General features: G+C 37.5%; 1 protein-coding gene across 1 annotated transcript in view; it reads left to right on the forward strand.

Annotated features, from left to right (window-relative positions):
* BAIAP2L1 (BAR/IMD domain containing adaptor protein 2 like 1) overlaps nucleotides 1-27,932 on the forward strand; it is a 140,321-nt gene that overhangs the window by 33,200 nt on the left and 79,189 nt on the right. Inside the window, exon 3 of the mRNA XM_043976763.1 lies at nucleotides 12,372-12,458. Coding sequence (XP_043832698.1) covers nucleotides 12,372-12,458 — 87 coding nt within the window. The remainder of the gene's footprint in view (nucleotides 1-12,371; nucleotides 12,459-27,932) is intronic.

A 27,932-nucleotide genomic window follows, 5' to 3' on the forward strand; every position in this document is an offset into this window, starting at 1 on the left:
AAATACTCATCTTTTCTTTAGTAACAACTGCTAAAATAAAAAGAGCAGGTTGATTTCTGCTAAGTTGTATATTGCAAGAAAATAGTTTCTTTGGAAATAAGGAAATTATATAGGGAGGGCCAAAAGTAATGAAGGGGTCTGATGTTATAATAACTTTTTGAAAATTATCTTTTCTTTATTTCCTATATGCATATTTATTTCCTATGTATACTGTATCTGATGCTCCAGTATTTTAAATTTAAAACCCCCCCAAAATAGGAGTTATTAAATATTAAAACCCTTTCGTGATTTTTGGCCCACCCTGTATCTAGTACAATGTTGTGTTAATATGGTTCTGATTTCCATATCTTTATCATAAAAATTATCTTCACCTTTAAATTAGTTCCTAGTGGAATTATGTTAGCCCCAAAAGATTTTTTTTCCCTTTAAATCTTTACATATTCCCCATATTTACCACTCTGGAATTATTAGAATTTTCACCAGCGTAATGGAGCTAGAAGAAGCTTTTCAATTCAATAACATTAAATACCAATGCTCTACAAAGCCCTATTTTAGATATTGAGAATGCAAAGAAATACAAAATAGCTCTTGCCTCTTAAAAATTTATAATCTATCTGGGGAATAAAAATTGTAAGATCATAGGGCACTGGAAGAGAGCTTTGTGGACATCTAGCTTATTCGTCTTATTTTACAAATGAGGAAATTGAGACCCAGAGAAGTTATATATCTTGTTCAAACAGCTATTTAGTGTCAGAACTAGGACTAGGATACAAGTTCCCTGGCTCTCAGTCCAGTGGTCTTTCAACTGCAACATGCTATTCTTATTGTTATATAAGCAAGTTCTTGTCTTTAGAAAAAACCCCAGGTGAGAAATTTTGTTTTTAACCTGAATCAAAACAAGTGAATCAATAGTCAATTTTCATATCATTATCTTGAAATTATTTTCTAGACTTAGCAGAATGTAGGGTTTTGGTTTTTTTTAAGTGAGGCAATTGGGGTTAATTGACTTGCCCAAGGTCACACAGCTAGTAAGTGTTAAGTGTCTGAGGCTGGATTTGAACTCAGGTACTCCTGATTCCAAGGCCAGTGCTCTATCTACTGTGCCACCTAGCTGCCCCTAGAATATAGGTTTTCCTATCAAAACAAAGTGAGTTTTATAATATGTATTTATCTATGTGAAACAAAGTAGTTTGCTACATTTGAATCCCTTATCCTAAAGAGGTTTTACTGAGGAATTCAACAACTTTCTAAGCATTTATAGTCTTTTTCTTTTTCTTTTTTTTTTTTTTTTGGTGGGGCAATGGGAGTTAAGTGACTTGCCCAGAGTCACACAGCTAGTAAATGTCTATAGTCTTTCTTTTAAAATTACTGTGACTTTTTTAAAAAATTACATACTTCTAATCAGAAATTAACAAAGGAAATTTCAACTTGAAATAAACTACTGAAGTAAGATGTGATCAAAACAATTCTCCTTTGCTGAAAATGTATTCCCAAACTATCTGGAACCTATTTTTTGCCCCTTCTTCTTTTCCCCTGCATATAAGTTCTAAAAGACAACATATAATGATAACTAGAAGACACATCTTCATATAGTATAAGATGTGAAGATTTTTTTTGTCATCAGCTTTTTCTCATATACATGCACACATACATATATTAACATTTCCGATTTCTTTTCTACATGATTTACGAGGCCCACTTTGGAGTTAGGAAAACTGGGTCCAAGCTCTGACTCTAACATGTATTAGTGACTATGGATAAGTCAATTTCTGTAGCCTGAACTATTCAAAAAGCAAACAATCTCTTCAGGTCTAGTTTTATGTTTTGAATGCCTCTTTATTATTTAACATCCATCTTTTTCCTTTGATGGATAAGCTCAGATTTCTAGGTTATTTGAGCCTCCGTGCCATTGCTCTTCAGAACATATTATGCTTTTCCCTCCTGAATTTTCTGGTGGGTGCCAGTCTTGTGTTATTCAAATTTCCATCCCTTTGTATTTGAAGTCTTTCTCCTGGTTACTTACAGAATTTGTTGTTTCTGAATTGAATTGTTAAATATTGCCACTATGTGTCTTAAAGTTTGCAGCCATAGGTTTTTTTCTGGAAGCATTCTTTCGACTGGTGAAAAGTTTTCTGGTATTATTTCTTGGATTATGGTGTTATAGGGGTTTTTTTGACCTATTGTCATGTTCTTCTGGGAGACCTATTATTTTTAGTTTGTTTCTACACATCCTGTCTTCAATCAATATGTTTGTTTGAATTTGAGAGAATGTTTTCTTTTAATGTTATTGCCTTTTGCTTTTCTTCTTCTAGATTGTTCTTCACTTCTGTGTATTTGCATTCCCAATTAGTTGTCCTTTCTTTGTTTCTTTGATGAGACTTACTATCTCAGATTCAAGCTGTATGTTTCTGCTATTTAGACCATAAATTCTGCTCTCATAATTCTCATTTCTCTTTTAATCCACTTAAGAAAAGTACATTGTGCTTCCATATTCTCCTCAAATTCTACAGGGTTCTCTTTCTCATGAAGTGTTGACATTTTCTTTAGTTTTACAGTATTTATTCATGGATGCTTGAACTTGTTTATTGAAAGCCATATTACCTTCTGCTATTAATGTTTTCCCTGTTGCTCAAGGTTGGGTTTTCTTCCTTCTCAGATCTTTGGCCATTTTGGTCCATTTTTTCATTACTTTCCCCTATTGCTCTCTTTCTGACTCCCTCCCCTCTGGGGTGATTTCCCTGGGTACTGGCCCTTAAAGCAGCTATCTCAACCTCCTCTCATAACATATAATTCCTAATTCACCAGACTTAAGCTGGGGCCAGAACTAACCTCAGATGGATGCCGAATTCTTTCTCTCAGCCTTAGTAGAGTTCCATGCAATTGCCACATGATAGCTTATCTCATTTCATCTATTCCCCAGTTTTCTGGCCTGCTTGATCAAAGTACTATTCCTAATGCTTTTGCATCTAGAGATTATTTCAGTCACTTGGAGTTTGGATCTTTAAGGCTCTGGGAGGAAGTTGGGGGTGGAGAGGGAATCAGGGGGATAGAGTTAAGTTCTGGCAGACCTGCGATCCACCACATTCTATCTCCTTCTCCACTCTCATGCAGGGATCTTTTGCTATACAGAATGCTTCTAGGGAGCTGGTTACTGAAGCCGCATCAGATTTCCACAGCCTGGAGCCTGGTTCTCCAAGGCACTGTAAAGAGGGAGAGAGGACTGGAATATGTGATTGGGTTTTTTTGCAAGTCTGTGCAACAGATCAGCTAATGCAGTTTCACTGCCAGTAGCATGGCAGAAAGTAGGGGAGAGAGTACTGAGTGAGCTCAAGATGGGCATTATTAGTTCATGTATTTTTTTTTAACCTTTTTGGTTAATAGTCGCTTAGACCATGGAGACAAGATGAAGTTGCTTTATCTTTTTTTTTTTTAAGTGAGGCAATTGGAGGTTAAGTGACTTGCCCAGGGTCACACAGCTAGTAAGTGTTAAGTGTCTGAGGCTGGATTTGAACTCAGGTCCTCCTGAATCCAGGGCTGGTGCTCTATCCACTGTGCCACCTAGCTGCCCCTGCTTTATCTTTAATGCATAATTTCTGTTTTGAAGACCTCTGAGTGATTGTGAGGATCAAAGAAAATGTCTAGTCCTCTCTCTGGCTTATCACATGACCCAGAAGTTCCCTACCTTCTTTCTCAAGTCCTCATACTTGGGAGATTAAATTGTGCATTTTGATGTCCCCTCACACACCTTGGCCTCCTAGTTCCTCAACCCTCCTGTTCTTAAAAACTATCTCAGTCATACACAGGAATAGTCATACCCTTGATCTCACTATCACCTTCAAAATCCAGATCTTTGCAATTCCTTTCTCAGACTGTAACCTCTTATTCTTCCATATCTCTCTCTGCTTCAATCTCAAAGCTATTCTTCACCCTTTTCCTAACCTATAATCACTTCATCCCTTTCATCTTTCTTAGAATCATCCATCCTACTCTAGCCTCATTTTCCTCCACTTGGAATCTTAATCTTATGGGCAACCAGTTCAACTTTGTACTATTCTCTATCCTAGAATCACTCGATCCTATTGATTGAACCTCAACCCGGAGCTCCCCACACCCATCTGCCTTTTCCTCTTCCACTGGTATGCTGCTGAATGCCATTGGAAGAGGTCTTAAAACCATGCCAACTGGGACCAGTAGAAACTTATGTTATCCTATCTCAACTGGGCCTTCACTATTGACTGCATGGAAATCCTTTTCTTCTTCCAAATCTTCCCTATTTCCCTCAACCCTAACCTGTACCATCTTCCCTATACCTTTCCACCCCCATAAGAGGAGCTCACCTCACACTTTGCTGAAAAAATAATTTGTCTGGCCATTAAAAACTCCCTCTTCTCAGTTCTATACCTCACATTCTCTCAAATGCTCTCTCTCCTCTAATCTTCAATTTCTGTTTATCCACTGACTCCTTCCTTCCTGCCTATGAATATATCCAGATTTTCCCCATCCTTAAAAAACCTTGACTTAACTCTTCTATCCCCTGTAGTCATCATCCTATATAGCTCTTCCCTTTCCCAGTAAAATTCTAGGAAAAAGCTGTCTATCCTTGTTATGCCTGCTTCTGCATTTACCAATCATTCCTCAAGCCACTGCAGTCTAACTTCTGACCTCACCACTTGACTGAAACTGCTCCCTCTAAGGTTATTAATAATCTTCTTCCTTCCTAATTCCAATGGTCTTTCTCAGTCTTCATCTTTCTTAATTTCTCATCAGGATTTGGTACTGTTGACACACTCCCCTTTCCACGGTTTTCATGTCATTTTTGTCTTCTTCCTGTATAACTTCTCTTTACTCTCCTTTACCAGATTGCCATGAATGTTCTACTCTATTAAGGACTCTGTTTTCTTTAAGGGATCTCATCAGTTATCTTCAGTTCAGTCGTGTCTTTGCAAACAGCTGCCAAATCTACATATCCCCATCCTTGTCCTTCTCCTGAGCTCCAGTCCCACATTTTCTCTCTCTCTCTCTCTCTCTCTCTCTCTCTCTCTCTCTCTCTCTCTCTCTCTTTTTTTGCAGGGCAATGGGGGTTAAATGACTTGCTCAGGGTCACACAGCTAGTAAGTGTCAAGTGTCTGAGGCCAGATTTGAACTCAGGTACTCCTGAATCCAGGGCCGGTGCTCTATCCATTGCAGTCCCACATTTTCAGTTGTCTGCTTGGCATCTCTACCTGGACATCATATAAGTATCTCAAATTCAATGTATCCAAAACAGAAGTCATCGACTTTCCCCCAAACACATCCTTCCCTCTAACTTCCTTATTTCTATGAAGGGTATCATCAACCTTCCAGTTACTCAGGTTCACAATTACAATCATTCTCTCCTCTTTTCAGTTGCCCATCTTTGTCCAAGCTGACTTTACAACATCCATCCCCTTCTCTCCACTCGCACAACTACTGCATTGTCTCAGGGCCTCATTATCACAGTTTCCTCATTGTTCTCCCTGTCTCCAGTCTCCCCTTTCTAATCCAACCTCTAGATAGCTGACAAAATTGATATTCCTAAATGACATATTTAACCATGCCACTCAGGAAGCTTCAAGTGAGAAAGAATACTGGCTCTGGAGTCAGAAATCAAATTTCAAATTTTGTCTTTTATATATATTATCTCTATGACCCTGAACAAGTCACTTAACCTCCCTTGTCCTCAGTTTCCTTTACTGTAATGTGAGGGGGTTGGATTATAGCCTACAAGCTGAAATATAAATTCTGCCATATGACATTTGAATCTCTTTTCTGAATAACTCTAGGTTATGTTTCCAGACATATTTCACATTATTCCCCTTAACACATTCTATGTTGCAACCAAACTGCCCTACTTACTGTCATCTACAAGAGACATTTTATCTTTGGACAAGCTGTACCCCATACCTGATTAAGCATCAATTAGTCAATGAACATTTATTGTCTTCTGTATGCCAGACCTGTGTAGGAACTTGACAAGATGAAAAAAATGAAACATCCTATTCTTACGTTCTATTGGAGGAGATGAATATATATAAATATGCAACACCAGCCTCAATATCCTCTCCCACAGAGACTAGAGATACTGTTACTATATCATTAAGAGGCATTAAAATCTTGGACAAGAATAGTTTGGCCATCATTCTATATGGAGTCTTTAAGGCGATTGAGAGTTTAAATGTTGTTCTGGGGGCAGCTAGGTGGCGCAGTGGATAGAGCACCAGCCCTGGAGTCAGGAGTACCTGAGTTCAAATCTGGCCTCAGACACTTAACACTTACTAGCTGTGTGACCCTGGGCAAGTCACTTAACCCCAATTGCCTCACTAAAAAATTTTTTTAAATTATTTTTTTAATGTTGTTCTGAAGAGATTGTTAACTGTAATGACTGAAGAGAGAACAGAGAAAGACTAAGATGATTTATATCCTGAGAAAACTGGGTTAGAATTATTGAAAAAAAGACTTTAATTTGTATCCTGAGAGAACTGAATGGTGGGACTGTGTGCCCAAAATTGAGAAGTTAGCATTTGTAGTGATGGTTAAAGATGACTTTGCCTGTGATCTTTCTCACAGCTGACATATTATAAATAATTATTTGTGTCTTTGTTTTAATTGTATCTAGCACTGTTAATAAATAGTATAGTCAGTAACCTTGGTTTATTTAAGGCAAGACAATTAGGGGGTTTGACAGAGAGAGATGAGCAAATGTTTATGGGAAAAGAGGTTACTTACTCTTTTATGAGTTGGGGACTCAGAGCTAACTGTGTAATGAGAAAGATGTTGCAATTTAATAATGTGGACAGTAGAATATGCCCCTTTATTACCTTAAAGTCTAAGATAAGAATGAATAAGTAAAATAAGCTAGGAGGAGGGAGAGACAGATAGAGATTGAGAATGAGTACCCTATCTAGGCTACATGAGTGTGGTCAACCCTAAAGTCATACTTTATAAGTATACAGAATAAATATAAGGTAGCTAAGCACAAGGTAGTTAATGAGGGAGGGCCCTAGGTGGGCATTAGAAAAAGGGCATTGTGTGCACAATGGTATTGAAGCTGCTTCCTAAAGGAAATTTGGAATTCTCTGAGGTACAGGTGAGGCACCATTGCATTCTAGGCATAGAGGATGGTTAATGCTGAGGCCCACAGATGGGAGATGGGATGATGTGAGGAACTTAGTAAAATCCAGTTTGGTTGGACCATAGAAAATAGGGAAGAGAGTAATATGTTAAGGCTAAGGTTGGGAACAAATTATAAAGGTCTTTAAAATCCTAACCGTTTATATTTTATATAAACAGAGACCCAACGGTTATATATATTGTACATATTATAAACTCCACCCACCCCCCAGTAGAATGAAAGATCTTTGAAGACCGTACCAGTTTTATTTTTGTAGCTTTATCACCAGTGTTTAACATATCACTAAACTCTGATCATACTAATAATAACCTGGGTAATTGCTTGTTAAATTGAATTGAATTTTTCTTCTGGGTTTCTATTGTTCTTTGCCAGAAATTTTCAATGCCCTGCCTGGCTGTCACAAAACCATCAAGGTTTTGTTGTGAACAAGGCCCTGCAATGAATAATAGGGAACCTGGGTTCCAGTTTCATTTCAGCTGAGCCTCACTTTATTCCATCTGTAAAACTAAGCACTTGGGAGAAGATCTCTACAGGTCTCTTTTAGCTGTTAAGTTCTATGTTAATAGTTCTATTACTTCTCCCAGGGCCACCTTACCAGCTATTAAACAGAAAGTGGCCCCAGTAGAAGTCCCGGAACCACTGGACTTAATAGCTGAAAGGGACTTACAAAGATTATTTAGTCCAACTTCCTAATTTTACAAATGGAGCGAACTATAAAATATGCCATATTAATATATTAGCACTTTTTGTATATAGTTTGTCTATATAGCATAGCTTATATATAGCATATCTGTGTAGCATAGTTGATATATAACAAAGAGAAGAGAGAGAATTTTTTTTTTTTGCAGGGCAGTGAGGGTTAAGTGACTTGCCCAGGGTCACACAGCTAGTAAGTGTCAAGTATCTGAGGTCGGATTTGAACTCAAGTCCTCCTGAATCTAGGGCCAGTACTTTATCCACTGCGCTATCTAGCTGCCCCCTCTTCCAGATCATTTAACCCTAAAATCATTACTGCAGAGTTCTCCTACAGAAAAGTCATAGTGACCTACCCAGATATTGTTCTTGTTGTTTTGTTTTGTCTTTACAACTAAATTGCTTCACTGAGATGGTAAAAAAACAGTGTAAGGTATACAGACAGCTTTCATACCTAATTCCCAAGTAAGATGTGACTCAGTTTCTATAGATCTTTGTTTTTCTCCTTTTTTAGTCTTTGACATTTTCTAAGCTCCCTTAGGGTCATTACCGTGGTAGTTTTGGGTGGTTTCATGTAGATCGTGGCATTTGACTTTAGCCTTCAAGGATGGTTTGAAATTCAGACAGAAGGGGGTGGGGTAAAAGGGAAATTGAGGAAGTTCCCTAATTTTAGGCAAAATGAACATCACGAACAAAGACTGAGGATTTTTTTAAGGGTACATTCAGGGGCTAGTGAGTAACTAATGAAAAAGGTAATAGTATGAGGCAAGATGGCAACAGATTATGGGGGGGCCAAAGTGATTTGAAGTACAAGTCAGATCATGTCACTCCCACCTCACCTCCCCACCCCCCAACTCCCCACTTAGCAAACTCCAGTGGCTTCCTATTGCCTGGAAGATCATTTATAAAAACCTCTGATATTTATATCCTTCCACAACTTGGCCCATCTGCCTTTCTAGTCTTCTTCCATTTAACTCCCATCTTTGCACTTTGCTGTCCATCCATGCCAATCTGTACACTTACACACCACTCCCTGCCTGGAATTCACTCCTTCCCCATCTTCCTTTTGTAATCCCTGGTTTCCCTCAAGGCTCTGCTCTAGTGCCACCTTCTTCATGAAGCATTTCCAGCAGCACCACCCCAGTTGCTAATACACCTCCTCCCAACTCTGCCTTGTATTCATTTTACACATGTTCTGGATACACACACTTCGTCTCCTCCATTAGAGTGTAAGCCTTGAAGACCAGGGCTATTTCATTTTTGTCTTTGTACACCCACACTTAGTACAGTGCTTCATCCAGAGTAAAAGCTCAGCAAATGCTTGTTATTTGCTTGAAGGGAGGGCTTCCTGGGTGGGAGACCAGGAGTGATAAATTTGGAAATAAAGGTGACACAAAACACAAAACATCAATGTTTTAAAATAAAGGTAAAATGATTGCATATGTGTAACCTATAGCAGATTGCTTACCAGATCAGAAAGGGAGGAGGGGAAGGAAGGAAAAAGGGATAGAATTTGGAATTCAAAACTTTTTAAAAAAATGTTTTAAATTATTTTAACATGTAATTGGGGGAAAATATTTATTTAAAAAAACTAAAATGAATAGTTAATGACAATTTTTAATGGAATTTGTATGATGAAGGTAAACAGATAAACCAATAAATATAATGTTCAAGAAACCCAATGTTTATAACTAGAGAGTATCGCTATAAAAGGGAAGCTTAGGTGTTAAAGTAGATAGAGTGCCAGAGTTCAAATCTACCCTGAGACACTAACTAACTGTGTGATCCTGGCTAAGTCACTTCACCCTGTTTACCTTAGTTTCCTCATCAGTAAAATGAACTGGAGAAGGAAATGGCAAACCACTCCAGTGTCTTTACCAAAAAAACCAAAATGGGGTCATGAAGAGTTGGACACAATAGAACAACCACCATAGATATAAAATATCTGCTGTGGTATAGTTTGTGTAGTTTACCTTCAGTATGACATTTTATCCCACAGATTGCCTTTCAGCTAATTGGTACCTATCAATATTTAATTCTAACAGTAAAATATTACTTTATCTTGACAGTTTAATAAACACAAAGACTCAATGTGTGTGTAGATGTATAATGAGTATGTACTTAAAATGTATATATATTTCTATGCAAGGGGTATACTGGTAAATATTTTACAACCAGCTCTCCAGAAAAATGTATGCACGACATATTTTTTAATTTCTTCTGAATTATTAATGTTTTCTCCATCATTTTCTTAAGTCTAGACAATCATCAAAGAAATCAATCAGACCCTGATTTACCAGATTTGTCCATTTCTGAGACATAAATGTTCACACTGAAAACTTAACAATTGGCTCTTAAGCCAGTTCAGGTTGGTTCCAGCACACCCCTGCTTATGTGTATATATTCTCAAAAGGGATTTTTTAATGTTTACAAGCCCAGGAATCAAAACTGTCATAGCATTTTAAAGGTGGTTGTAACCTTAGGTCATGAACGAGTGTGATTATTCTGCTCCATTTTCCCCTACCATACGAACTTGAGCACTTAAGCTTTCTACCTCCTTTCTTAGTTTAGAAGTGGGATTCCTAAGCTATAAGGAACTCCCGAGGAGGGAACTCTGTCAACGAATTATTTTGCAACTTGATAGTCTTAGAGGGTTGCTTAGGGACTTGGAGAGGTTAAGAGATTTGCCCAGAACCAGTATATGTTCAAGCCAAGACTTGGACCTATGTCTTCCTCTCTCTGAGATCAACTCTTAATCCACCACTTCTCTCCTAACTCCTTGCCCATTAGTAAAATATGAATGATATTATTGACATCTGCAGAATGATGTGTAAATTAGCTAATAAGCCCTAAGCATTATGTTATTTATCTTCTTATAATTGCACTATAAAGTTATTACCAGAGGGTTATAAATTGTATAGCGTTGTTTTGAGAGCATTGCATTTGTCAAAGATATGTCTCTGAGTTGAAATAACCTTGAAGAGTTAACATAACCCTTTTTGACAGGGTTAAAATAACTTATTAATGTATTCTCTATTATACATAAAACAAGTTTGATAAATACTGTCATCACTACTCCTACCCAAAGTTCTTACTATACCTATCATTAATACCTCAAATGTCTCAGCTACATTTATAACTTCCAGTATAAATTTATCTCCAAAGCTACAAAATAAACTTATTTTAATTTTTTGTTTTTTGTTTTTTTGGGTTTTGGTGGGGCAGTGAGGGTTAAGTGACTTGCCAGGGTCACACATCTAGTAAGTGTCAAGTGTCTGAGGCTGGATTTGAACTCAGGTCCTCCTGAATCCAGGGTCAGTGCTTTATCCACTGCGCCACCTAGCTGCCCCTCAATTTTTTTTTAATTTGTGGGTGCATATACCCCCAAAATGTGACTACAGCAAAATGTTAACTGTATAATTGTATCACCATATACAAACAAGAAAACCAGAAGAAAAAATACCTGTAATTCACTCTTCAAGTCCTCAAAGTGAGTCTTTTTTTCAAGGAAAGGAAATTCAAATAAAAGACTCTCTGTGTAAAACCCTTCAATTTCCACCCCTCAAAATTAAATCTCCAGACTCAGAACTTTGGAATGAGAATAGAAACAACTTTATTTTGAAAAAATTTGAATACAACCCACATAATAGATACAGGCTTCACTTTCTCATTAGAAGATATTGACTTTAATTGTTATGGCCTCTTTTTTGGAATGATAAACTCTTTCACAGCTTTCTTAGGTTTTTCATGCAACAATTGAACATGGTTTATCTTCTGATTGGAAAGCAAGACTGCTGTAAAGGAAAACAACTGCCACAAAGTTGATTTATGAACTGATTGTTTGGAAATTGGGATATATTTCCTCATAGAAGTAGTGACTCACTGGTAGTGAGCCAATAGTGGCTCACTTTCCCAGTCCACCCACAAAAGCTTATTTTGACCCATAAAATAACTGAACTGTGGTGCTGTACTAACCAGCTCCTTACAGTAGACTTTTTTCTGTGACTCAAGGCCTCTAAAGTTTTTTTGTTTTTTTTTGTTTGTTTTTGGTTTTGTTTGTTTTTTTGCAGGGCAATGGGGGTTAAGTGACTTGCCCAGGGTCACACAGCTAGTAAGTGTCAAATGTCTGAGGCCGGATTTGAACTCAGGTCCTCCTGACTCCAGGGCCGGTGCTTTATCCACTGCACCACCTAGCCGCCCCCCTCTAAAGTTTTAATAGCAGCAGTTCCAGGGATTTCTACATGTACTTGCTTCAGTGACACAAATTTCCCTCCACCGTGGCCTAGGTATTCACATATGTGGATGATGTCTAAGTCAGACACTGTCAAGTCAGAGACTGCCTGTTAAAGGAGCTATTTAAAAAGATCTTCATCAAGGCATATCTATTTTGAAAGGGTTATTGATTTATTTGAAGCTAAAAGGAGTGGATGTATGTTTTTAAGGGGAAATCTGCAATGTTGGTGGTTTGGTTTGGTGTTTTACCATTTTTCTGTTAATTATTTTGAATATGTTTTTCTTCCCCTTCCAGCTATGATAGCAGCAGGAAGAGCCTACTATGATGGTGTAGCAAAGATTGGAGAAATAGCTACTGGTTCTCCTGTGTCCACTGAGTTGGGTAAGTTGAACAACAGCTCACATTCAAACTACCTATATAGCAGGAGTCCTCAGGTGTTTTCCTCCTTTGATCCCCTCCTCTAATTACCCCAGATGAAGTGTGTGAAAGACACCCTGTCTTCCTCTAACCGGCTTGAGAAAGTACCAGGTTCATTTTGAGAGGCAACATGGTACAGTGGGGAAAAAAAATCAAGTCAACAAGCATTTATTAAGCACCTACTATATGCCGGGTACTGTTCAAAGACACTGTGGATTCAGAGAAAGACAAAAAATGGGGAGACAACATATGAACAACTATGTGAAAGTGATATGTGTACGGGATAAATTGGTAATAAACAATAACGAATGGAGAGAAATCACAAACCTTAAGGAGGACGAGGAAAGCCTTCTTTAGAAGGTGCAGATTTTTAGGCAAAATTTGAAGAAAGCCAGGGAAAACATGAGTCAGAAATGAGGAAGGAGACAGCCAATGAAAATGCCTAGAGTTTGGGATATGGTGTCTTGCCTGAAGAGCAGCAAAGAGGACAGTCTCACTGAATCACTGTACATGGGGGTAAATAAAGTTTAAGAAGACCCTAGAAGAAGAGGAAGGTAGAAAAGGTACCAGATTCTGAAAGGTTGGAAAAGACAAACGGTGGATTTTATATTTGTTTCTGGAGGTTAAAGGAAACTACTGGAGTTGATTAAAAAGAGGAGATGACATGGTCAGGTTTGCACTTTAGAACAATCAATTTGACAACTAAATGGAGGATTGACTGGAGTAGGGGAAAGACTTGAGGCAGTGGATCCTTAAACAACTACCAGAACCTTGATTGGGTGATAAATATGGATTGAATGAACCTCAAAGGAGAAAGGCTTACCAAGTGATTGTGGTAAAGGAAGAGCCTGGAAGTGACATTGGGGAACAAGGAGTATTCCAACTCTCCCACCATAAACACCAGTGATGGAAAGGGTGACTACAGAATCTGTGTCATCAGGAGGGAGCCAGGTCTCAGTGAGTACAAGAAGATGAAGGGTTAGATGAAAAGCAAAAGTTGAAATTGAAAACTAGTTTGTTACCTGTGGAGTAGGAATTCCAGACAGCACCATGGAAAGGGGTGAGTAGCTTAAGAGTGGGACATTGGTAGAGTTGGGTTGAGGTGGATGGGAATAAAGGAGCCATCAGTGGGGGACTGGGATCACAATTTAAAGAAGGGAGCAGGTTTTCCAAATCACTGGGATAGGGAGAGAATGATATAGAGTTAGGAGTATATTAATCATTGAGAATGAGTTTAAATAGGTTTGTTGTTCAGTCATTTTTTTTTTCAGTCAAGCCTGACTCTTCATGGTCCCATTTGGGGTTTTCTTGGCAAAAACGCTGGAGTATTTGCCATTTCCTTCTCCAGCCCATTTTACAGGTGAAAAAACTGAGGCAAACAGGGTAAGTGTTTTGCTCAGGGTCACACAGCTAGTAAGTGTCTGAGGTTAGATTTGAACTCAGGTCTTCCTGACTCCCGCTCTATCCTCTGTGCTACCTAGCTGCCCCTTGAATAAGTTATTTTTGTCCAAAAGGGTTCAACCTAGAGGCGGAGTTGTGCCAGGGTTTGAAGGAGAGATTAAGTAGCTGGAGAGGATGCCCTGAGCATGACAGAATGACTGCACAGGGAAGCCAGGAAGCCCTGGCCCTGGAATTGGTAGTCAGAGGTCCAGAGTTCAAATCCTGTCTCTCTCCCTAATTACCCATTGGACCATGAGCAACTGAGCTTATCATTTTAGGCCTCAGTTTCTAAATCTTCAAAATTATGGAGTTGTGGGGCAGCTAGGTGGCACAGTGGATAGAGCACCAGCCTTGGATTCAGGAGGACCTGAATTCAAATCTGGCCTCAGACACTTGACACTTACTAGCTGTGTGACCCTGGGCAAGTCACTTAACCCCAATTGCCTCACCAAAAAAAAAATAATAATAATGGAGTTGTTTCCTCTTTGTATGACCTTGGGCTATTTAACTTCTCTGGGCCTCTGTTTTCTTATTTTTAAAATTAAGGCTGTGCCAAGTTTGGTGATACCCAGCTGTAATAACATAACATGAGAGGCTTGGTGGATCAATTAAGCTCAGGAGTTCTGAGTTGCAGTAGGTTAAGCCATTCAGATGTCGGCAGTAGGGCTGTCACCAAACTAGTGAGCTCCCAGGGGTAGGGAGACACCAACATTTACAAGGAGAGCTTAAAAAGATCAAAGCTTACTGTATCAATCAAGAGCGTAATGGAGCCCATGAGGGATTGCTGCTCTTCCAGCCTGGGGAAGGTGGGAAGACCAGTCTGAAAAAGAGCTCGAGACAGAGAGAGACACTAGATCAGTGGTGCCAAACTCAAGTAGAAACATCTCTGCTGGCACATGCATAATTGACCTAGAAAACCACAAATTAACATTATGCTGTATTGTATTTTTATTTATTTAATTAAACCTTTCCCAATTGTATTTTCATCTGGTTCAGAAGGCCCTGGGGAGTTTTGCAGGCCAGGAGTTTAATACCTCTGGACTGAATGACTTCTGGGTTTCCTCTGAATTCATCTACTCTGTTTTTATCTTTGGTTTTGTATTTATCTTTTTTAATGTACTCATTGACTCCCCCATTGGAACTCAAACTCCTTGAGAGTAGGGACTGTTTTTGCTTTTGCTTTTTACATGATAGAAGAGTAGTTAGCACATAGTAAGCACTTACAGTGCAGTGGATAGTGGAATAAAGAAGACCTAAGTTCAAATCCAGCCTCAGACACTTACTTAGCTATATGACCCTGGGCAAGTCACTTAACCTCTTTGCCTCAATTTCTTCATCTTTACAGATTTTTATCTCCATTGCAAAATAGCATCTATCTCCCAGGGTTATTATGAAGATCAAATGAGAAAATAAAGTGCTTAGCACAGCACCTGGCACATTCTAAGTTGTATATAAATAGTAGCTATCATTATAATTATTACTTAATAAATGCTTCTTAATTAAGAGATAAAGTGCTGGTCCTGGAGTCAGGAAGACATGAGTTCAAATTCATCCCCAGACCCTTACTAGCTATGTGACCCTGAGCAAATTATTTAACCTCTGCCTCAGTTTCCTTAACTGTAAAATGAGAATAGCACCTTCCTCCCAGGGTAGTTGTGCACATCAAATAAAATACTGTAAATCTCTTAGCCCAGTGCTTCCTTCCTTCCTTGTTAATTGATTGGTTCTTTTAAAAAAATAAAATAAAACACATTGGACTAGATAGACTCTGAGATACACTCCAGCTCTAAGTCAGTGAGCCTTAAAGTGAGACTGAATAAAGAGGAGATGATGATTAAGAAAAACTCATAGAGAACAGTTGCTTAACTGGAAAAAACTGACAACAGGATTCACCAGTAGACCTGGCTTCGGGTCCGAGGAAGACTAAATCTGACTGGCCTTCTTGGGACTTTTTGTTTAAAACTCCTCTGAAACTTCCCTCATTTCTACCTCCCATTTGGTGAGAGATACTGTTGTAGTATAGGCAGGATTTTCCCATCAGCTTTACAACTTAGGATTCATATAACAGAAGTTAGTGGAGCTCTGACCTATATTTTATCTGAAAGGGATGGACTAACTGAGCCTCCACTCTTTTCCTGTGACTCACCTAGTTGAAAATCAGACACTCATTTATGTTATATTCTGATGACCCTCCCCTTTTCCCATGGTTGATTTTAGATTGTGTATTATCAGTTTTGTATGAATTGATCTACTTTACAGAGACATCCATAAAGAAAACAACCTATTTAGTAATGCAGATTTATAGTAACAAGCAATCTCAAGTCACCATAAAGTAAGGGGAATTTGGTTCTCTCGAAAGTTTAATTTTTTTTCACTTATACTTAAACAATTCTATTTCTATTCTTTTCAAAACAATTTTCTCACCTCATAGAAACTTCTAAGAAAACTTGATCAATGTGACAGCTTAAATTGGGTGAAAATAATTGGCAAACATTTCAAAGAGAGAAGCCTGTTTCATCTTCTGAAAATTGAAAGAACCATAGCTGAGAAAAAAGCAAAGTCATTTGTAAGGAAAAGTTTTTGAGGGATAAGGAAGAGAAAACAATGAAGAGGGAATCATGATATGTTAAATTTAATGTCTGAAAATTTTTTTAATTTTATGGTAAGTTGTTTTATGGTTTATATCAAGTGTGATGATTGAAATGGCATACTTTAACGATTGGAATGACACCACCTGCTGGAGAACAACTGTAGGAAAGCTCCGCCATGAGGAGAAGGCGCCTGAGGGCAAGCCAATGTGGCTTTTCTTTGGCGTCACTGACGTTTGCTTGTGGGAGGAAGAAGGGGCGAGTCTGGCTCTCTCACTCTCTTTCATGAGGACTCTGGTGGAGAGTGGGTCTAGAAATGCGCTCTCCCTTTAATAGATAGATCAATCTAGGCCTTTCTCTTCTCTTCACCAAATTCTTATTCTCCTTAATAAATGCTTAAAAGTCTAACTCTTGCTAAAGCTTGTAATTTATTGGTGACCACTCATTAGATATTTTAGACAGACTAGCTAGAATTTTAGCCCCTTAAAACACACAGTTCAAACAAGCCTGGGAAAAGGACTAGATGTGTCTGTAATACACTGTAATCAATTGTAATCAATATCAACTTTTATAATTTGACAGCTTATGAGAAATCTTGAGCAATATGAATTAAAGATAGAATTCAAGTGCAGATCAGAATGGAGTAATAAGCATTGCCTTATTTAATAGAGTTAACCATCATAGGAAGTTATTCAAAATGCTATGTTCCCTTTGGTTATTTTTAGTAGGGTTTTTCCATGTTTTTAGCAAGGTTTGAAGTATAATATTTTAAACATCATGTTAATAATATATAAGTGCAAGAAGAAGGAAAGGGGTAAGGATTTGAGGCACCGCTAAAAGTGCTGGGGAAATGGAGTAGCTAAGTTGATAACGTTCCCAAAATATGACTAACTTGGAATGAAAAATCTGTTTCTTTGGCATCTGAAGAAAAAGAATATCTTCCTGTTGAAACATATGGTTTTATGCTTAAACATCAGTCGTCAGTTTACTATTTTTACATTTTATAGTTCTTGCCACTGTTTGAATAAGACTTTCTCTTCCACACCTTCACTTTATACAACAGTGAGTTCATAATACTGAATCAACTATTTCCACAGCAACAATGTTGTTATAAACACTGGATTAAAACCAGTTCCACTAAGAAAAAATGTGTTAGGAAGGTGCAGTCTTTCTTTCCTATTTCTATATAGATACAAATGATATAAATAGTAACACTGCTGTATTGCTTTTTTCCCCCTTCAAGCTTGCCCCTTCGTGTACAATCTCTGAATTCCATATTGGCTGAAGCAAAAAAAATAATAATAATAATTTCCTGCAGCAGTCTAGAATAGTTTTATGGAGGAATGACATCAAAATAGGTGTTGTCCTTGAAAGATTAATATTGATTCCCTTTTACTTACCTGGCTTTTTTAAACTTAAAGTACACCACTATCATGTGACTTTTCACATTCTGTGTTCCTATGGAAAGAACAGTAAATAAAAAAGAGCAAACAACTTGAAAGTCTCTATTTCTTTTCCTGTTTCGTGGGTGTTTGGTCTAGTTACTGTTCTGCTTTGCTCTATATGTGTGTGTGTGTGTGTGTGTGTGTGTGTGTGTAGAGCTAACATGTTTTTAATACATTGGTCAACTTACTCTGATCTTTTGGAATGTACAATTAAATCTTTCCCAGGGAGAATGAATCTTCCAATGAAAATTAAAGAAGAATATTGTATGAGAAGATTGTGTTTAAGGATTTCCCCCAGATGGGAAAAAAATCTTTTTGACAAAATTTTTTACTATGAGTTGTATTGAAAAGAGTCAGTATCTAAAAGTCATATAAATCTTGGGTCACAAACTAAAGTTATTTTAGTTTACATAATACTTTGTGATGGGTTTTTAAAGTTGGCTTCATTGTAATTCACTTCTCACTGTTTCTTCGTTTTGTTTCATATTTTATGTTAGAATTCCTTATAGTATTTTTTTTAATTGTTTGTAATTTGGGAGTAGGGAAAATCCTCTCTGAAGGAAACTTCTTAAATTAACAGAAATTTGGAATGAAATTTTAGCTTTGGAAACTAGGTGAACTACATTCATGTGAATACTTCCTCAGTAACAATAAAGAAGAAACCAATTCCAGTGTGTTCCCAAATAATAAAAACTAAGGGATTTCTGGTGATTTGGATTTGTCTGCTGGGAACAGGTTTCTTCCTGAAATTTCTTAGATGGCTTCCTAGAAAGTTGATTAAATTTATTACACACACATACCCCCACACACAAATCAATGTTCTTATTTCGCAGTTAAAGCCAACTCCCTACATCAGTCCTTAGAGTCCTCTCAGCATTTTGGGTTTGGGAACCAATTGGTATGCTACTGTTCAATGGGGGTGGGGAGAGGGGTGTAACAGATGAATCCAGGGTTACTCTTATTCTTACAGCCAGGGAATTGCAGAAAAGAAAAACTTAAAAGACTACAAAAAGGAATTTATGTTTAATGGAAAGTAATCTAATTGATTAATTGCTTGAAAAAAAAAAGGTAGGGTAGTTTTGTTTTTACCAAGAATTTAAATCAAACTTTAGTGCCGAGTGATTTGTAAACTCTACTCTCTTTTCTCCCCTCCCCTGCCTTTTTTTTTTTAAATCAGAATAATATTTGCCCTTCTCCAGTCCTGTGCCAACTAGAATTGATTGCTCCACAATCACTTCTGCCTGTTTTCAGGATGCTAAAATATAGTTAATCTGGACCTGGTGATTTAAATTTGTCAAGTGTAGTGGTGTTCTCTTTCTACCTTCTTTCTTAGCTTGGGTTTTAACTTCTTATTCGTCATTTTTTGTTCTTTCCTTTCCAGTCTAAAGATCATTCCCCTTAAAGACAAAAGAGGAGCAGAATAAGATTAAGATCTGTTTTTTCCCAATCATTAATTCTCATCCTGTCCCTTTTACAATCATTCTCTTTTCCCAGTGCATAACTAAAACAGAACCACCATTTTGTTGTCCTTGCTGTTAATTGACCCTCTTCTTATGAACACCTTTGTCTCCATCCTTTGCTACTTCTGTTACACTAACTCCAGCCCTTTTTACCTGAATTGTTTTTCTTTGAGTGCTACGAATTTTCACATCCTTTGGGGGATGATTGTCTTTTCTTTTTTTAAAAGTTATTTTGATGACTTTTGTTTTTACATCAAAATCATTGCTGTATTTACTCCCTTCAGCCCCCTCATGAACATTCCTTTATAACAGGGGTGGGGGGCAGGGATTGCAGCAAGCAGTCTACCTATCAAGTGACCATATCTGATAGCATCTGCAGTATTACACACATATGTTCCCATACCTTTCCAATAGAAAGGGGAGAAATACATTTCCTCGTTTCTTCTCCAAGGCCAAGGTTGGTCACTATAATTCCATAGCATTCAGTTTCAGGTTAATGTTCTTTTCATTGTCATTGTGTATATAATTTTCCTGCTTCTGCCTACTTCATTCTCTAGTGGTTCATTCAAGTCTTCCCAGATTTCTCTGAATTCCACAATATTCTATCACATTCATATACTACAGTTTGCTCAATCATAAAAATGAATGAAGAACCATTTTATTTAAAGGTCCTTGCCACCTCCAAATAAAATCCTGCTATGAATATTTTGGTATGTATGGGATATTTTTTTTTTTAACCTCATTCAAGTAATGACCAGCAGTGAGAACTTTGGATCAAAGAATATGAGCAATGTAGTCCACTTTCACATGATTCTAAATTGTTTTCCAGAACATTCGATCCATTCTTCAAGTCCACTAAAAGTTCATTGTTGGCCTGTCTTCCCCGCAGCCCTGGACTGACATTATAGAATCTTGGGCCATGGAATCCTATCTGTTCTTTCTCTGAACACTTTGAAACCTTTCTCTAAAAGTCAAGACTATGCTTAGTTTTCCACTTCTGTCTCACAGATTTTGAGTTGGCATGTTCATGATTCCCCATGCTTCTCAGAATTTGTTTCCTTATCTACTTCCTCCTTCTATAAAATAAATCTATAATATATTCTTTTTGGTTTTTGGTTTTTGTTTTTTTGCTGGGCAATGAGGGTTAAGTGACTTGCCCAGGGTCACATAGCTAGTAAGGGTCAAGTGTCTGAGGCTAGATTTGAACTCAGGTCCTCCTGAATCCAGGGCCCATGCTTTATCTACTGCGCCACCTTGGCTGCCCCCATAACATATTCTTATATAAATATCACTTCTGTTTTGTTTCCCAGCTTTCCCCAGAATGATTCCCCAGTCTAGCTCCTACATTTTCTCACATTGGAACATCTTAATATTACAGTACTACTAAAAAAAAATTACAGTACTACTATCATATTCCCCCCCCCGCCCTTCCCACTCCTTTATCTGTTCTGTTCCTTTTGAACAAAGTATATTCTTTTGGAGTCATGTTGTAGTCATGAGTTTCATCCCACCAAGTTTCACTCATCTTTCTTCTTAGCCTCACTTTCTGTATTTGTGTACAGATATCTGAAAGCATAGGGTCTGTTTTGCTCTCTCCTTTCTTGGATATTAATTTCTCAGTGTTCCTATGTTGTGACTGAAACTTTCTATGATCTATCTATGTGCATGTATATGTGTGTACATATACATATATGTATGTGGGCACCAAAGGGCTCCAGGGGACATCTTGTTCCATGGAGTTGAAACCAGGTAGAGCAGTAGATGCAGAGTTAAATGAGCTAAGAATCCAGTTCCTACCCTCTATAAAGGAAGGCATTGGGAGGAGTTTGGTACTCTATTCTCCAGCCCTTCTATCAGAGGGGAGAAGAGGCTGAAGGAGGTTTAGTCACTGAAGGCTTGAGTTAGCCACGTGGTGGTGACTTCAGACATGATAAGTTTATCCTGAGAGGTGCATCATGTTCCAGGGAGTTGAAACCAGGCAAAGCAGTAAATACAAAGTAGAAATACACAGATATATAGTTTTCTCCCTTTTCAGTTTAAATGTCTCCTGTATTTGTAAGGTCCCGGAAAAGTTTAAGTCTTGGTTTAACATTTTGTGATCTGAAAAGTAAAAGTTCTGGTTCTAAGTTCAGCTTATTTAAATACTTGGTTTCATGACTGTAATACCTGAAAAAGATACCTTACACAGTTATATGAGGCAGCTAGATGGTGCAGTAGATAGAACACTGGGCCTGGAGTTGGGAAGACCCAAGTTCAAATGCAGGCTCAAATACTTCTAGCTGTGAGACCCTGTCGAGTTACTTAACCTCTCTCTGTCTCAGTTTCCTCATCTGAAAAATGGGGATAATAATAGCACCTATTTTGCAGGATGATTGCAAGGATCAAATGAGATAATATTTGTACAGTACCTGGTACATAGTAGGCACTATAAAAAGAATTATTCCCTTTCCTTCCCTAAAACTGCGCCAAGATTTTTGGAATAGATCCAAAAGAAATAAATGCATCATTGACTTCATTTGCTCAGTCACAATACTAATTTTAAAAATATCATCCACTATTTTGGAGGGGGCGGGGTGAGGCAGTTGGGGTTAAGTCTCTTGCCCAGGGTCACACAGCCAGTGTCAAGTGTCTGAGGCCGGATTTGAATTCAGGTCCTCCTGACTCCAGGGCTGGTGCTCTATCTACTGCACCACCTAGCATCCACTATTTATGCAAAGGGTTTTGTTGAAATATGGCTAGTAAATTTCTATCTTGCCTAATGTCAGTCAGTTCATACAAACTCACTAAAAGGACTTGTATTTCTTAATAGATTTTTAACAAATGGATTCAAACCCCATTGAAATTATTCATTTGGAATATTTTAACTGGCTATAAAATTTCCTTTATTAGGTTTTTTTTTTTTTTTTAGTGAGGCAATTGGGGTTAAGTGACTTGCCCAGGGTCACACAGCTAGTAAGTGTTAAGTGTCTGAGGCCGGATTTGAACTCAGGTACTCCTGACTCCAGGGCCGGTGCTCTATCCACTGCGCCATCTAGCTGCCCCCCTTTATTAGTTTTTAAAACACAAAGATATAACCATTTTACAGGTGACATCATTTTTAGCAAAGAAGGTTCATTTTAAAAATTCTTCTTAATTCTAATGTCTTCATATTATCATTAGCATATTATCATAAAGCGTGATACACACTGAGTGAAAATATATTCCATCAGATTCAACCATTATATCTGTTGCCTTTGTTTATGTGATTCTTTGCTTTGGGAAAGATTCAATGGGGCTAAAACCTCCCTTTAAAGGAAATAATTATAGTATAAAAACTAAATTGAGAAGTATAACTTTTTTAAAAAAATCATTTTCTCCAAAGAAAAATACTTGTTAATGTCAGTTTTTCCACCTATGAAATGGGAGAAATAATACTTGCTTTCATCAATTTAGCAAGGACAATAATTTCTTCAGGTGATCTATCCATTGCTTTGAGATCCTTGCAGTTGGACATTATAAAAATTTATCAGGTTAGAATTACCTGTTTTGTTAACCATAATTCCCTAACTGTGGTTTTAAATGTGATCTCACAGATCACAAAAACGTTATTCTTCTATTGTGTAACGATTGGAATAACGCCACCTGCTGGATACTAACTGTAGAAGAGTTCTGCCCATGAAGCGAAGGTCTTTGAGGGCAAGACCAGGAGTCTTGTCTTTGGTATCAGGAAGTGACGCGGACTAGTGGGAGGAGGAAGGAAGAGACTGGCGCGGAGTCTGGGGCCTCTTTTCCTCTGGACTCTGGTGGAGAAGGGAGCTAGAAATGTGCTCTCCCTTTAATAGATAGAAATCTAGGCCTTTTTCTCTCTCTTTACCAAATTCTTATTCTCCTTAATAAATGCTTAAAAGTCTAACTCTTGCTAAAGCTTATAATTTATTGGCGACCACTCATTAGATATTTTAGACAGACTTGCTAGAATTTTAGCCGTTAACAGATGGCAACCACGAAGGGAAAGCTAACCCTCAGTCTTCTTCTGATCTTCTAGTTGGGTAAGAAATTTCCCCTCCCTCTCCCTTTAACTGCTAAGTACTGGTGTACTGGCTGTGTTTTCCTTTAAATTTTTTCGAATGGACCTTTTAAACTCCCTAATTATCCTATTTTTGATTTTAGTCTGTTTAACCAGACAAATGGGAGATAAGATCATGTTAATGCTTTGTTTTTGTGGATTTTCTATTTTTCTTTTTATTTTTGTTAAAAGAGCCAGCAACTTACTCACACAAGGAAATATCTCTCCCTCTCCCAACCATGCTTTTTCAGAGAAACCTGAAGAGATTCCTGCAGCTTTTCCCAATTCTAACACTAATTGTTGCTCTAATTTTGCATGCCTGGAGGCAATGACCCACCCTCTAGAAGCTTTTAATTCCCTAGCACCTGGAGGCAAAGTGGGGGAAGAGGAATCCAGGCCTGAGTTCAAAATCAAGTCTGATTCAAATTGTGCTGGTCCCTCCCCTCCTCTCCAGACCCCACCCTCTACTCCTCCTATGGCCAAGCCCATAGCTTCCCCTGCCTGGGAAGTCCAGAGATCTGATGCGCATGCTCAACTTTTTCTACCTGCATTTGCAGCTTCAGGCTCAGCCCTTCCCCAGCCTGACTGTGCTTCTGAGACAACCTTAGAAAACCCTTTAAATTCCAGATATGCTCGTTTTGTTCATAATTTTGCTAACCTGCTTTTGTCTTTAATTAGTAATCTTATAAAGCATTTGTATGGTGAAAAGCCTGACAGACAATATAGAGGGGTTAAAGAAGAAAAACTTAAGCTGAATAAGAATGACAATCAACATAGTTCAAGACTCCGCTTCTTTTGCCATGGAAGGGTATATATTTTACAGAAATGTGGAAGTAAGCAGCAAGGTATTGATATGAGTATTGGGGATTTTAGATATCGGAATCAAAAGTGTTCTAACTTTACTCAGAGTATTAAGGTCAGTTCAGAGGTTACATAGGATTTCTATGCCATTACATATACATTTTGAAATTAATGGTATGGGTTTATTTTCATAGAGATTTTCATGCTTTTGAGATTGGATCTTATACTTAGTTTCTAAAACAAGGAGAATATCTGTAAAAGTTTTTTATAGTCATGTGATCAAGTTTATATTTTATAATACTCTTATTAATATTAAGTTCATATTCATTTAGATTTCCCTAGTTTGAATTTCATTGTCTTTTATTGTTCCATGTGTATTTTTTTTCTATTTATTCATCTCTAATTTTGAAACATTGCAAGATGGTTTTGATTTCATAATACAATGTTAATTCTAGGAGTATTGTGCTCCCATATTCTGAGTTATTTGTTTTTGTTATTTTTCTCAACTGATTATTTGATCAAACTCTTTAAAGCATTTCCCTGGCAAATTGGTTGCCATGGCAAGTGTAAATTGATTCTAGAAGTATTATTTTTGATAAGCATATTCCAAAAAAAAAAAAAAAGAGGGGAACATTTGTAAAAGTTTTCTTTGGGATTGTGTTGTGCTTTAACTTGTATTTAAATATGTTCAGATTTTTCAAAAAGTAATTGTATACTAAGTTTTTAAAAAAGGGGTATTATTTGAAATTGTTGCATAATTATATATTGTGTTCTGAGTCAAGATGTATTCACATTTTTTGCAATCATTTATTATCCTCAATTTTTAAATACATATGAGACTTGGATTATGGGAACTTATCATTTAAGACATTAATTGCCTTTATTCTGAGTTATCAGATGCCAGTTGGCCAAGATGCCATCCAATCACAAGAGGAATACACATGAGGGGAGACATGCATGAAGTCAAGGTATGGCCAAGGGAACGGCTTTTGACAAATGTTGAGGTTGGATTCTCTTGGTTTAATATTTTATTTTATTTTTCCCCACAATATTGTACAGATGGCTGGAAGTATTGATCCCACCCATCTCACTTCTACACCTGGCTTCTATGCTCCCTCCTATATGCCTGATGCCATGGACATCTCAATCCCATGCATCTGATTAAGTCTGACTCAGTTTCTTCCAATATGTTCGGTGGCATGGACATATATTCCATCCACCTCTTTTAAGCCTGGCATACTGTATGGGCAGTACATACTGCTCAAGTGTGGGAATGCTCATATCCCATCATTTCTCTGTTCTTTTATGGTAACCCCCATAATTATCTCAGGTGTCATGATAAATACAGTGTTGAATTTGGCCTTGACATCTGTTACCAATTATATTAGATTTTTAAATTTCTCATAATGGCATGAGGATAATTAGGCAGATGATGCAAAAAGTGATGAAACAAAGATAAAAAATTATTTTTAATAATTAATATCGCAGCAATTGTCTTCTCAATTACCCTCCATAAGGGGGGGACTATAGTAATATTATAATTTTAAAGAATGTTTCAATTTTTGTTTTATTATATGTTTCATGTGTAACAACTAAGATTCTGAATTCCCTTAGACATGTTTTTGAGAACTTTCATTGTTTGATTTGATTATTGACAAAGCTATTTTAAAGTTGTGTTAAGCTCAATTTTGTAGGAAATTTCCTGGCTGATTACCAGTATCCACACATCAACCCCTGAAAAGACTTCCATTCCACGACTACACCTAGAGGACATCTAAGAAAAGACTTTCAGAGACTTTAAATGAACAGTTTTGATTTGTTGTTTTTGTTTTTGTTTTTTTTTTCTCTTTCTGTTATAATATACACCATCTGTAATATGTATTCTCTGCAGAGGCCCTCCCTTTGCAAGACTAATGTCAAAGCGTCAGTTCATGAGGACAAAAAAAAATCGCCCCTCTGGACAAAACTTTCCTCTCTTCCTTTTCTATATTGTTGTTCACATATTATTAGTTATCAATAGTTATTATATTCTTTTTACTGTTCCGTCAAGGAAACATTTTGCTTCTTGAGGAACAACAGGGGGGACTGTAACGATTGGAATAACGCCACCTGCTGGATACTAACTGTAGAAGAGTTCTGCCCATGAAGCGAAGGTCTTTGAGGGCAAGACCAGGAGTCTTGTCTTTGGTATCAGGAAGTGACGCGGACTAGTGGGAGGAGGAAGGAAGAGACTGGCGCGGAGTCTGGGGCCTCTTTTCCTCTGGACTCTGGTGGAGAAGGGAGCTAGAAATGTGCTCTCCCTTTAATAGATAGAAATCTAGGCCTTTTTCTCTCTCTTTACCAAATTCTTATTCTCCTTAATAAATGCTTAAAAGTCTAACTCTTGCTAAAGCTTATAATTTATTGGCGACCACTCATTAGATATTTTAGACAGACTTGCTAGAATTGATAAGAGAACTTTTAAAGACCAAACTTCTTTTAAGGATAAATAAGATTTGTAGATACCATACATTTATGATTTTGTTTTGGTTTTTTGTGGGGCAATAAGGGTGAAGTGACTTGACTAAGGTCACACAGCTAGTAAGTGTCAAGTGTCTGAGGCTGGGTTTGAACTGAGGTCCTTCTGAATCCAGGGCTGGTGCTTTAGCCACTGTGCCACCTAGCTGCCCCCATTTATGATTTTTAAAGGAGCAAGAGTTGGTTACTTAAATTTTTTAACCAGTGACCTCTTTCATAATTTTCTATATGTTTGTTTATGTATTTTGTAATACTCAAAACCAGTCTTGAAAGTACTTTTTTTTTTTCATGGAGAGAATGAGAATGCATTTTTTAATAAGATAATCTTTCTAAGAAAGGTTGCTCAGTAATGAAAAGACTTCACAATCACTTTTAAATTGCACATTACACGACATTTGAATAAAATAGAAAAGGGTTTTATGCTAAAGTCAGCAAGAGTGTGATAATGGAGACAGTGCACTACATTTGAAGTCCAGGGAACTGTATTCAAATTCCTACGTTCTACCATTTGATAGTTATCTAACCTCTTGTTAGATCGATTTCTCGTAGCTGCAGTTCCCTCATCATTGGAATAGATGATCTATAACAAAAAAGTGGTTAATAATAACTAATAGGGACAGCTAGGTGGCGCAGTGGATAGAGCACCAGCCCTGGATTCAGGAGGACCTGAGTTCAAATGCGGCCTCAGACATGTGACACTTACTAGCTGTGTGATCCTAGGCAAGTCACTTAATCCCAATTGCCTTGCCAAAAAAAACAAACAAACAAACAATAATAATAACTAATAGCATTCATGTAGCACTTAAGATTTGAAAAGCACTTTACAAATATTTTCTCATTTAATCTTCATACCAATCCTATAAAGCAGGTACTATTGTTATCCCTATTTTACAGATGGGGAAACTGAGGTGTCCATGGACACAGCTAGCAAGTGTCTGATGCAGGATTTGAACTCAGGCCTTCTTGATTCCAAGTCTAACGCTCTACCCATTGTTCTCCCAGTAACCAAAATTAACTTGGATTTAAGTAGTAATTTTTCAAACACAATTGCATGTGTTTTAGAGAAATTAAGATCTCTCAAAAAGGTAGTACAGAGAAACAATTGAGAAATTGGATTTTCTTTCTGCATTCAAAAGTCAAAA

The sequence above is a fragment of the Dromiciops gliroides genome, chromosome 1, assembly GCF_019393635.1.
Source record: "Dromiciops gliroides isolate mDroGli1 chromosome 1, mDroGli1.pri, whole genome shotgun sequence".
Lineage (NCBI taxonomy): Eukaryota > Metazoa > Chordata > Mammalia > Microbiotheria > Microbiotheriidae > Dromiciops > Dromiciops gliroides.